The sequence below is a fragment of the Lissotriton helveticus genome, chromosome 3_1 (assembly GCF_964261635.1).
Source record: "Lissotriton helveticus chromosome 3_1, aLisHel1.1, whole genome shotgun sequence".
Classification (NCBI taxonomy): domain Eukaryota; kingdom Metazoa; phylum Chordata; class Amphibia; order Caudata; family Salamandridae; genus Lissotriton; species Lissotriton helveticus.
In genome coordinates, this window is record NC_136061.1 from 1,772,224,696 (window position 1) to 1,772,237,549 (window position 12,854).

General features: G+C 44.7%; 1 protein-coding gene across 1 annotated transcript in view; it reads left to right on the plus strand.

Moving 5' to 3' along the window:
* Positions 1–3,205: 3,205 nt before the first annotated feature.
* The window catches only part of SLC9A1 (solute carrier family 9 member A1), a 280,576-nt gene continuing 270,927 nt past the window's right edge, over positions 3,206–12,854 (plus strand). Inside the window, exon 1 of the mRNA XM_078682622.1 lies at positions 3,206–4,502. Coding sequence (XP_078538748.1) covers positions 4,157–4,502 — 346 coding nt within the window. The 5' untranslated portion in view covers positions 3,206–4,156. The remainder of the gene's footprint in view (positions 4,503–12,854) is intronic.

A 12,854-nucleotide genomic window follows, 5' to 3' on the forward strand; every position in this document is an offset into this window, starting at 1 on the left:
GTGAAGAGAGATGTGGTAAATGCAGTGCCTTTACAAGGATATGACCCCCAGAGCCAAACGGTACTCACGACAGATGCCAGCGACAAGGGGCTGGGTGCAGTGTTGATGCAGGATAGAGACCAAGGAGTGGTGGAAACGTTGAGTTTTGCATCACGCACACTGAGTGACACTGAAAAGAAATTCAGCGTCATTGAAAAGGAGATGCTGGCGGTAGTATGGGCAATGGGAAGATTCCGACAATTCCTGTGGGGCACGCGGTTCCAGTTGAAAACAGACCACAAACCGTTAGTAAAGGTATTAACCTCGAGTGGACATGCCAGTGCCACGCCCAGAATAGCCAAGATGACGTTGAAGCTGCTGGAGTACAGATATGATGTGGAGTATATCCCGGGCAGCAGGAACAAAGTAGCCGACTATCTGAGCAGAGCAGCAGCTATGGAGACGGAAGCAGAAGACGGAGAAATCGTAGGAGAAATGGTGGCATTGACAGAGGATCAGGAAAGGGTCATCAGCAATCAAGATTGGCACGAAGCGTACAATGAAGACAAAGGCTTACAGAAGGTGAAGGAATGCATAATGAAGGGATGGCCGGAGAAAAGACATATGGATGAAAACCTGAGGAAGTTCTATGAAATCAGGGAAGAACTATCAGTTGGTGACAAGGGAACGTTCATATACAGAGGGGATAAGGTCATCCCCCCGGCAGGAATAATTCCAAGATTACTAGAGATACTCCACGAGGGGCACCTAGGAATTGGAAAGATGAAATTACGGACCAAGCAAGGATACTGGTGGCCAGGCGTGGATGCCCAAGCGGAACGGCACGTCAGGGAGTGTACACAATGTCAAGAAGCAGACAAAACACTGAAACCTTTGAGACCAGCACTAGGGAAGTTCGAGTCTCCAAGGAACCCGTGGGAAGAACTGTCCATTGATATCCTAGGCCCAATTCTGGACGGACAAGGGACCCAGAAGTATGTATGCGTCCTTATAGACAGGTACTCCAAGTGGCCAGAAATGAAGATATCGGAAGTGATGGACATGGAGACAGTGGTAAAATTTCTGAGCGACACTTTTGTGAGAGAAGGCATTCCCAAAACCATACTAAGTGACAATGGGCCGCAGTTCGCATCAGAGAAGTGGGCCAACTTCATGAAGAGGAATGGAATTCTACCCAAGCACACGTCTATCTACCACCCGGCTGGGAATGGCTTAGTAGTACGTTTCAATAGGGTGGTAATGGGGTCGGTGCAGGCCGCCATCATGAGTGATAAGGATTGGGAGAAGGAAATATGGAAAATTATATGGGCCTACCGGATTACACCCACGGGAACAGGATATAGCCCTTTCCAGATACTGAGAGGTCGAGACCCCTTCACGAGAGACAACAGAGCGTGGAAGGAAAAAACAGTGACCAGCCAATGGTCCCCAGCCGTAGTCCATGCCAACCTGGAGAAAGCGCAAGCAGTGTATGCCAAGCACTACAACGCACGAAGGAACGTGAAAGACACTGGACTGGAGCAAGGTGAATGGGTGAGGGTCAAGCTGGCGACATTACAAAGGAAAGGGGACAGCAAGTACAGCAAACCACTCCAAGTCAAGGAGATATATGACAGAGCAGCCTTATTGAGTGATGGCAATGTGTGGTCCCAAGATAGGATGGCGAGGTGCAACAGGATAGTGAGATGGGACACCGATGAACACTACCAAGAAGGAACTGCGGAGAGTGGACAGGAAATGGAGTCTTCCAGTTGGGAAGAAGATGCAGAACTGGGAGGTTCGAATGAGGAACAAGGCAGCAACATGAACCCTCGAGCAGAAGCAGAGAGGAGCACGAGGCGGTCAATGGAGAGCCCGGCCGAACTCCGCCAAGGTGAAAGCAGTGGAGCTAACCAGGGGAGAGAGGACACTGCGACCCCGGTAAGATACACCCGAGGGGGGAGAGCAGTGGTGAGACCGTCCAGGTTTCAGGGCTATGATATGAGTGATGGACAATAGTTCCAGTTTTGTTATATGTGTAAAAAGGGGAGATATGTAGAGTCAGCGCTCTAGCTGGCGCCAGCCGCGTGATGACGCGGCACGCCCGCGGCCATGATAGGATGCGCGCGCATCCTAACCAAAAAGAGCGCGAGTGTCGGAGCCGGCAATACTTGCGGCTCGGCGCTCTCTGGTGCCTTATAAAGATATTAAAGGCTTAAATTTATCAACGGCTCCTGTCATCATTTCGGGGCACACAGATACATTACAATATCATCTAAGTGTTTTCTGCTACTCAGGTTGTTAAGGAAGAAATTACCGTAAATACCAGCAAATATGTGGCTGCCTGTGGAACAATAATAAGTAGCCTAGATGATTCCAATGCTCTCTACTTAGGAGCTCCTGCATGTGTCATGGCCCGCCTACATGGAATATAAAATTTGGCATCAAAGTTGCCCCTTCAGCTACCTCGACATGCGCCATCTGCTCAAGCTCTACATATGCTTCATTGGTTATCTGTGGCATAGAGGCTTGAGCTCAAGACTCTGTGTCTTATCTTTCGAGCCTATCATCGTATCTGTAAGAAGAATTCTAGCATTACTGCCTAGATAGATTTCTCAGGTTCTCTCATTCCTGTCAAATGATTGTTTGTCCCTAGATGAAGACGATTAGAGATTGCCCAATACTACAGGGAGACAGAATTATTTTTGTAATGTGTCTAAAATTTGGAACAGTCTATTTCATAAGATTGGAGGAATCAACAACCTATTACCTTTCAGAGTAGCCTTAAAGAACTGGCTATTTGCCCAATAAATGTTCATACAGGGCCGTGAAGTTTCTGTTAGCGACTACAGTGCAAGGGTGCCTTTTATGTAACAGCAGCTCTCTAGAAATATATTACAAATACAAATTATTTATTTGACAAATGCCTCCAAATACTTTAATAGGGGGGCAGTGGGCACCGTCTTGCCAAGCCTTTTTTTTTACCTTCCACAAAAGTGTTCATTCTCCATCCACCTTAATGGGATCGCCCCGGCTTCACCTGTATTTTGTGAGGCAGCAGGTATGCTTTTATTCTCAAAGAGTAAATGACCACTTGGGTTCCTGTTGTTCTGCAAATGTCGCATTTCTTCCTTTTTCCGGCAGGTGGCGCTGCGGTTCAATTGCACAGGTGTGTGTTCTAGCCCACTGGCGCTGCTCTCTCTGGTCAGAAGCGCCCCTCTTGCTTGTCGCGCTTCTCCTTGTTCGCAGCTATATATGCAGGCGTGTCTGCTCCTTAGACGGCTGAGCGCGCCCGGGCAGTGCGAGTCTCGGAGTGCTACAGGGGGACTCTGGGCGGTGGCAAGGGGGTCAGCTGGAGGACGCCGGGCTGAGGCAATCCCAGGGACGTTCAGAACCCAGCCCCGGGAAGCGACACCCTGCAAAACGAGGACAGGCAGGAAGCAACACACCCCCTCTGCCATATCTTTCATTCACAGGGTCACCTCTTACGTCCCCTGCGCACCCAGACTTCCCCGTGACTCAGGGCATCTCTCTTCCATAGTGCTGTCTTCCGGAGTCGCCCACGTTTTCCCCTGCATCCGACATTCCGTCTTTTACACTCCACCATGTATGAAATACCCTACCTTTCCCACGTCTCCTTCTATTTGACTACACTTGCATAGATACTCTTCACTTTATGTTCTTGACGCTAAAATTCTTTTACATTCTCCCCATTTTATATTCCTAACAGCTCCCATCTTACGTACCTGTTTTGAGTATCTCATTCCTCTTTTGAGCCCCTCGTTCTACCATCTCTCACTTCCTCTTCCCTTGGTTTCCACACTCATCCTGTCGCCTGTATTTTTCATTCCCACTCTCTGAGTGCTTACTGCCAGTTTCCAGATTTTAGGCAACGTTCTCTCAATTCTTTGTAATATTTGGACTTTCCAGCTATCCATGGGGCCTCAGTTCTGCTTTGGGGTCGGATCTTTTTGTTTTTAAAGTCCGCTTTTCTTTTCACCAATATTTCTTCCTCTTGCTCTTCTCTTATTCCCTCTTTTTTAATTACTGCAGTTCCCTTTTTTGAACGTCTCAGCTATGCCAGCCAGTGCCCGGGGCTCATCTTGTGACTCTCCATGCTAGTCACTGCATGTGATCCAGCATTTTGTTTATCCTTCCATTACAGTTAAGAGAGCTGATGATGGCAGAGAAACGCTGGCAGTGCTCCTTTTGTGGTCCTCTCTTGCCCCGGGGTTCCTTCTTCTTTTTTGGTTTGCTCTTGGGCATTCTTCTCTGGCCCATTGGGGTCGCTGCCGCAAAGCCTGATGCCACCTTGGCCCCCAATGGCTTTGGTGAATTCCCTGGGATCACCCCAGCACCGACTGTGGCCATCCACACAACAGCAAACACCTCAAGCAACCACTCGGCTGACGGCCATGGCAAATACCGCAAGCTCTTCCCTGTTTTGGGCTTCGACTACGAACATGTCCGTAACCCCTTTGAGATCTCTCTCTGGATACTACTGGCCTCCCTCATGAAGCTGGGTAGGTGGTGCATATTTTCTATTCCAGGTCATGTGCTGGTGCATGGTTTCTGACAGCCATTTCACTACTCCTTGTTAGACGACAGTTGTCTTATTTAAAGGGATTTTATCCAGTACCGAAGAGCCATAAAATAGCACAAAGGTTGACTGACTTGTAGTAATATGTTGACCAGTCCTTATCAAGCAGATACCACTGAAAAGGCAGTAGGGTGGGTGTAAATTTAGCCACATGTCAAGGTAAGACTGACTTGTGGCTGGCTGCACGAGCAATTGTTAGCCTGGCATGCTATTGACCGAAGCAACCATACTACGTGTTCAGAGGCAGAACCCTAGAAGGCCACTTATGCTTGCCGTTGGAAGACCCCGTGCTGTTGAGATTCTCCTTTAGGCTGCTCAGTCTCTGTAGCAGAACCTGCATGGCTGCAAATAAAGATGTGGAGTAGAACTATTTCATTATCTAATTTTAAATGAAAACATTATTTTTATAAGAAAACCCTTTTCAAGTAAAGTTGCTTGGTTTTAGTATGTACATTCTTTGGAACCTCTCTTGTAGATTAATATCTGTTTAAGTATGATGCTTTCTCTGTCTATGCTGCCCCTCTTTTCGTTGTGGATGTTTGTATTGAAGAGAACTTTACCAGCCATTGCATAATTTATTTCATTCATGAGTGAATTTAATATAGTAGTACCTAGCCACTAGTCTTAATTTTGTGTGTTTGTAAGGGGGGGGAGTGGTTGGTGTGGCCTACCCGAAGATGGTGAACCCAAGATGGAACACTTGCAGACACACTGTATCATAACGGGCCAATACATAGATGGTGTCAGCTGGGACCGCAGAGGTGGAATAAAAGCACATTCTGACTGCTGATGTTGTGCTGACCTGTGTCTTATACCCAGCGGTATCTTCAGATGTATGCTTTGGTGAATGGCATTAAAGAAAGTCAAGTGTTGGCGTAGGAGTGAAAGATATCATATTTAGGGTATGTATAGGTACCCCATGAAGAGCTCGTTCTAACTCCTTAGTAGGGAGTTATTATATAGTAGCCGTCTATACATTTTTGTTGTTGTTGTAAAATTAGATTTTCAGTAGTGTTAAGGTCTTGTCGGGCCTGAACCGTCCAGTGCTGTGCACACTGGATTCGAGGTGTGAATTTTCTTCTATAAAGCACTTATCCAAGTGGAATCAGAGGACTCAGGAAAGAAGCATGATAGGCTCCACCTGTTCAAAAAGAACAGATGATTAACAGAATGCGAAGCAAACCAAACATCCACCCCCAATCACAAATCTGGGTTCATTCCATTTTTTTTTTTTTTTTTTTTTTGCTTTCCATTCCAGTTTTAACCCAGCCCTATCAGTCTTGAACCTGCTCCACCTGAGAACAGTCCAGCCCGAACTGCAAGGCCAGGTCCTCCCTAAACCTGAAACCAGCATTCTGGGACCGGTTGAGTCCCTTGCTCGCTATGCCACTGGATTCAAGCTAGCCTGTCAGATGAGCGGTGATGCTCCGAAACTGGTCCCAGGATGCTTGTTTTTGGTCTAGGGAGGACCTGGCCTTGCAGTTCAGACTGGACTGTTCCCATTAGGAGTGGGGTCAAGACTGATTTGCATATGGCGTGGTCCTCGCTTGGGTGGCATCGTGATCAAAAGAACGATGGATTCAACCCAGATCTCTTGACTGGGGGTGAGTGGTTAATACGTTTCAGCACTCTGTCCATCATCTTGTTGTGTATGCTAGGCTCCACCTGTGGCCCAAGACCACATTTAAAAACAGTTATGCCAGTAAAATGTTTGTTTTGAAAAATTGGCATTTAAAAGGTCATATTACAGTGACTTCATTTGCACTTGGTGGGGATTATACATGTTACAGAAAGAGGTGTGACCCGCTTATATCCTTTTTAACAACTTCGATGCAAGCAAATTATTTTAGTGGTCACCTATTGATTGTCAGCAACGCTTTTTTTGTGTTTGTATTAATTTTCTTTCGGTCCATATGATCTTTTTGTTTTATCCACAATCTAGCGTATTTGATATTTCTTGTTCTGTAATATTTAGTTCATTTATGCACTCACTTTTTGTATGTCATACTATCATAAAATCTTAACAGAATATTTTGAATCAAAGACCACATCTTCAGCAGTCTAAAAACGTACTTTTATCAGTCTGAGACCTGAAATTAACTGAGGCATTTCCAGAGTTGAAATGCCTGGACTCAAAAAAATGCAGTTTCTGGCAAGTTGAATAACAAGGCTGGAACCTTGAAGAGCGAGGCAGAGCTAAAGGACTGGGCTGCAGATCATTTCATCAGCTTTTGTATCCAAAAGACTGGGCCCACCTATTGAATGCTTTATGTACCAGGAAGGAAGGTCAAAGGGGGAAATTCTTTTGGCACTGACAGTCCATGTGAAGAGTATAGGGCATCCGTGACCTCGTCAGGTTTGTCCAGTTAGCTGCAGCATGTTTAATGTCTATTAATCTTTTACTAGTTGTAACTGGAGAACACCCATAACGTGGCATTGTTGTAATCCATTTTAGGAGGATGGTGGATTATTCTGTACTACCTATCTGTTGCTTTGACATGGAATTCTCTAGCTAGAGATCAGTTCTTCATGTTTTATATAATTATGTATATTAATCACTTTACCCAACTCGTGTTGGTATTCCCCTGTGCAGTGTTTGTTTAGGATGGAAGGATGTGTTTCTCTTACTAGGATTTGCACGTGTGTCCAGCAGACTTCAGCAGCAAGACTTTAAGTCACTGAGAAATCTTACTGGCTTATTAGGTAGAACCGTAAGCAGCTGCACAGGTATAGAGTGACCTGCTTCTGTTTGGGGCACCCCGTTAGCTTCTGCTAATCAGTGCTTTGCTTGACACTTTTAGTATCCACACTTCATGTTCTTATCTTGTCACATTTGCTGTCCATTCACGGAAGTCAAATGTCAGGCGTCGCCTTCTGAGGGAGCTAGGTATTTCCTTTTTTTCTTCTCTGACTTTTTATGTAAGAGGATTTATGTGACAATGTTCCTGGACACCGGGGGTAGAGCACAGTTTTTTTTTTTAATAGCACACAACATTTAAATGAACTGTGCAAGCATTAAAAAATATATCCGAATTAATAAAGCACAAATGAAGCATTTTTTTTGTTCTGAATTGTGTGCGAAACAAATACTTTAATGTGATCAAAATAAATCCATACACTAGGTCATGCCATTGCCACACATTCTCGCTAGTGCATTGTATTGTTTTATTAGTAAAACAGTCTGTGCAAATACAATGGTCATTTCAATTGAAAATGTGTTGTCTGTAATGGCAGTGTGCCACCACACCGTGCATACTGCACTCTTATTTTGCACCACACTACTGCACTCTGTGCCACTCTAATTTACACCACTGCAGTCAATCAATCAATATTCACTTTAGTCAATTAGCATCAGCAATCATAAAAGTATAATAAAACATCAATAAGTATCATTCGTTAATATAAAGCCCAATAAAAGGTTCAGTATCAAACATAAGCCTAATACACGCCTGATAAAAATCTGGATAAATAAAAGCAAACCGTAAAATTGTCTAAAAATTGAAGATATGAGAGAGCTGGTCTTTACTTGGTTAAAATTCAAAGGTACGAGTAGAGGGGGAACATACTTATGTCGCAGATTGGTTAATTCGGGGCAAACTAAAACAATATTTCAAGTATCTAATGCAGCGAACACCTTACATGTGCAAATGGGAGGGTCTAGTGGCTTATGCCATCCTGCTACTAGTTGAGGAAACGTATTCAAACAAAAATATGTTAAAAGTCTTCTGTGAGTGACTGGCATATCCAATGTTAAATAGAATTACATTTTATCTATATATTTCACCACAGCATAATGTGTATAGCAATCTTTGCGCTGTGAGTCTAGGATTCTAGCTTCTTTTGTATACTCCTTAAATGCTCTCTTAACTCCTACAATATATGATTTGGAGCTGAGCTCTGGCGAATTAAAGATGTGGTAATCCCTAATTTGTCAGGGTAGTTTTTATGTAATTTATGTAACTCAACCAGGGTATATGCAAGCTATAGTCCATGTTCAAAAAGTCCCTCAATATTAATCTGTTAAATTCTAAATGTTTTTTGGTCCATATCAAACACCCTAACGGTATAGGGTGCATATGTATGCAATTGGCTATAAAACCTGCCCCTATCTCATTGTGTACTAATTCTGCAGGACTGTCCCTGGGATTAGTAACCATTTTCTTGAATACTTATTTTCTGCCATTTGTATAGAAGTAGAAGATTTGTAACCCTAACTCTTCTGCTCCAAAGGCTACAGTTGGAACACACTTGGCATTATGCATGTGTAATATAGACTTTATGTGACTGTAGCCTAAACACTTGGAAAAAGCATCAGTGCTAAAGGCAACTCTATTAAACAATTGATTATGTGTTTTGAATAATGGCTCCCAGGACAATTTGTTGTCCAACAGGATGCCTAAATAGTTGAACCTGTCCACCTTATCTATGTTGTTGTCCTTCCATTTCTTTTATTGAAAGTTTGCAATAGACAAACAAAATACAAGCAGATGTATTGTGACCAGGCATAACCGTGCAGAATACATTGTTCGTTTTGATTCATGTCATAGCGAGTTACACAGTGAGAAAAAAGCTGGATTCGAGCAACCTCCAAATTGAACATAAAGGATACAATCTTGATTTCAGCGACCCAGCATTACTACAGTTAATTTTAGCCGATTACATTCCCCGTTCTAGCATTGCACCTTCCTGCTGTAACATATTAGCCCTCTATACCTAAAGTGCACCAATCACCAGATTATACAGTATTAATTTGTACCCCACAATCCTGTGGCTCAGTGGTTTTCCACTAAATTAGGAACAACATTGGAATCTTTACTGAGGAGATATATCTGGTAGGGACCCCGGCTGCTTTTGGGTCGGAAGGGAGCAATTCATTGTGCACCTCCGACTGTGTATCACAATAGAGCATGTCAGCATGCCACTCTTTTAATGTCGGTAGTGGACCACCCAACCATCTAATTGCCACACAGTGTTTGGCCAGAAGAAGGCCAATGCCTACCAAGGGTCGCGCTGCTTTTCCAACACAGAGGTCCTAACCAAGCAGAACCATCTTGGGGTCAGGCTCTAAATCTGCAGTTATGATGACTCCTATCTTGTGAAACACTGCACACCAGAACAAATAAATCCCGGAGTATTGCCATGCAAGGTGCCAAAAGCCTGCGCCCTTGCTACCACATCTACGACTTTTAGAACTATCTGATAACCTGTATTGAAACTGTCTCTCAGGGGTGCAGTAGGCCCTGTGCAAGAACTTATAGTGAATGAGCCTATGCCTCCCGTTCAGCGAGACCGCTTTAGTGCGAGTACAGCAATATTGCCACTCCTTATCGCTCAGTGGGGCACCCAGGTCCTGCTGCGACTCTCGCCTGACTTTCAACACTTCTGTCCGATGGACGGGTTTCCTGCATGCTGGAGTAAAATTAGTGATCAATTTGGGAGGGTCACTCACTTTAGAGAGTTGTGAGGGCAGTGGCTGCCTGTTGCTCTATCATGTTGGCCCCTAAGAGTGTGTGCCAAGTGTGTCTGGCCCTGAAGAAGTGGAACAGTGCTGTGCCTGACTGCTTGGTTTCTGGACCCTGTAGATCATCCCAGCCACATACCGACTCATTTTTGAAGAAATCTCCCATTTTTTCGGATGCCCATTGTCTGAAGTGCCTGCTTGCCCCACAATCTTGTCCCAATAGAAACCATAAGCACCAGCTCAGCGGGATCTCTGGCAAGTACAGCTGCTCTCCCACTTGCATTTGTGATAACACCTGCCACGCCTGTGATGTAATGGCCAAGGAATAAAATATTTGATACCGAATTTGCAATGGGTGGAAAAGTGTCTGAGGCTGGATGAGCAGATCCACCGCGTTCCTCTGGATGTAGAAGTATGGCAACTTGTTTGGGCTGTGTACCCAGTAGTGTGCGAATGTGCTCTGTGCTGGTCTGAAATACTTTTCAAGGTCTAGGGCCCCCAGCCCTCCCATGTTGTAAGATAACGTGAAGGAATCCCAGCCCATGCTAACCTGATAAGCTGCGAGCGTAATTGGTTAGAGAGGGTGTGCGGCAACGGAATTGGTATATTCTGTAATAGGAAGAGAAACCTTGGCAGGTCCACCATCCTCAGTCAATTTCTGTGTGGCTGTGCCGTAATTATCCCGAATAACCACTGCTAGGCCAGTATAGACCTTGATGCCCAAATATCGCACCAAAGCTGTGGTCCAATGCAAGGCGAACTTCGACACAGGAGCTGTGATGGGCGGGGTTAGAGAAATATGATAAGACTTATCCCAGTTAATACTCAATCTAGAATGCTCGCCAAACTGGACCACCTCTCGCAATAGAGGGGTAAGGTTCTTGTCCGGGTCTCGAATGTACAGTAGGGTGTCATCTGCATATGCGGATATACTAAGAGTGTAACCTGGGAATCCCAACCCTCTGTGTGCATGATATTAGCAGATTATGCACGCTAGTGGTTTAGCAACTATTGCGTACAGCAGGGGAGACAGCAAGGACCACTGTCTGTTACCCAGTGTGATGCTAAATGTATTAGAGACAACATCTTCAATTTTCACCCTAGCCGTTGGCAATGTATATAGGATTGACACCAGGCGTAAAAACATGTCTCCAACCCCGATCCTGCGCAAGACCCCAAACATGAATCCCCACTCCACGGAGTCAAAGGCTTTCTCATCATCGAGGAAAAACCGTGGCAGCCTTGATCGCCGGGTTCAGTCACTGCACTACACTGAACAGTGTCCTCAGATTTTGCGCCAAGTCACGGCCTGGGACAAACCTCACTTGTTCCTGACTGATAATGCCTGGCAACAGTGGGGCCAACCTATTGGCCAAGATCTTGGTGTCCACATTCAGTAGGGACAATGGTCTATACGACGAGCATTGATTGGACTCCTTGCCTGTCTTCAATAGTGTAACAATCACTGCCTCCCGCAAAGAAGGGGGCATCGTACCTACTTCTGCCATTTCTTTCTAGAGTGTCTTAAGGTGGGGGATCAGTAGCTCTTGAAACTGTTTATAAAATGCCACTGATAATCCATCCACTCCAGGCGCCCTGCCAGATGGCATACCTCGTAGTGCCACCCTGATTTCGTACGATGTCAGAGGGGCCGTTAAATGTTCCCTGTCACCAGCCATGGCATTTTAATATATGACCAGTAGTCATCAAGAGCATCTCTATTAGCCGGTATTTGTAACGTGTATAAAGTCTGATAATAGGAGCTGAAGTGATCCACTATGTCCTCAGGTGTTTAAAGGGAGCCCGTCGTCCTTTTTCATGCCTGTTATTTTGTCTATGTCCCTCCTAGGTATTCAGAACCCCGCTAGTGCGTCACCTGGTCTCTCCCTCTCCCCATAGTGCCATGCGGTAGCAAACTTTCCCATATGTTTAAGCTTGTTTGCCGAGTCCTAGAACTCTGACAATTTTTGTTTAATGCCTGACGCTACATGGGGTCCCCCGCCTCCCACAAGTGTCCCCTCCAATCTTCCTAATTCCTTCTCAGGAGTCGTTAACCGGTTGCGTATGGACCGGAGTACATGTTGTTGTCCTTTATTGCATAGCTTTTAGTCTTGGTACTTCTTGGTCCTATGGTCCTGGTATACAATTTAGAAAATTGATTTTTATTCCCAGTTTTTTCATAAAATATAAGTTGCAGCCCATTAGTTGTGTGGGAGATAAGAACAGAAACATCTGCGTACAACAAAACAGGGGGCATTCTATGTCCTATCCGTGCCTTTAAAAATGGATCATATATATATATATATATATATATATATATATATATATATACACACACACTAACTTACAACCCTGCCAGACCCCCTTCCCTAACTGAAAGTGCTTAGCACATTCCCCTGATGGACCATATCTTACCGATGATTCAAGTGCCATGTGCAAACACCACTAAGGCCTCATCCACCCCATGTCTCTCAGCACAGCCCACAGCTTAGATCTCACCACTGTGTCAAAGGCTAAGTTGAGGTGCATGAAGGCTAAATGTATACTTCTTTTTTTTTTTTTTAAGCACAGTGTATTTATTAACTAAAAGCTATAAATTTGAATTCTTTTCTAGAGTCCCTCGTCCTGACCTGAACCCATATTGAATTTCTGACAAAATATTGTTATTAGCCCAGTCTGTTAGATACTTCAACAAGACTCTACCCAGCACTTTTACTTCCGCGACTATCAAAGAAATCAGGCGGTAGCCTGCTGGATCAGCTCGATTCCCTTTTTTGAAAATGGGTACTATGATGGATTGTTTCAATGAAAAGG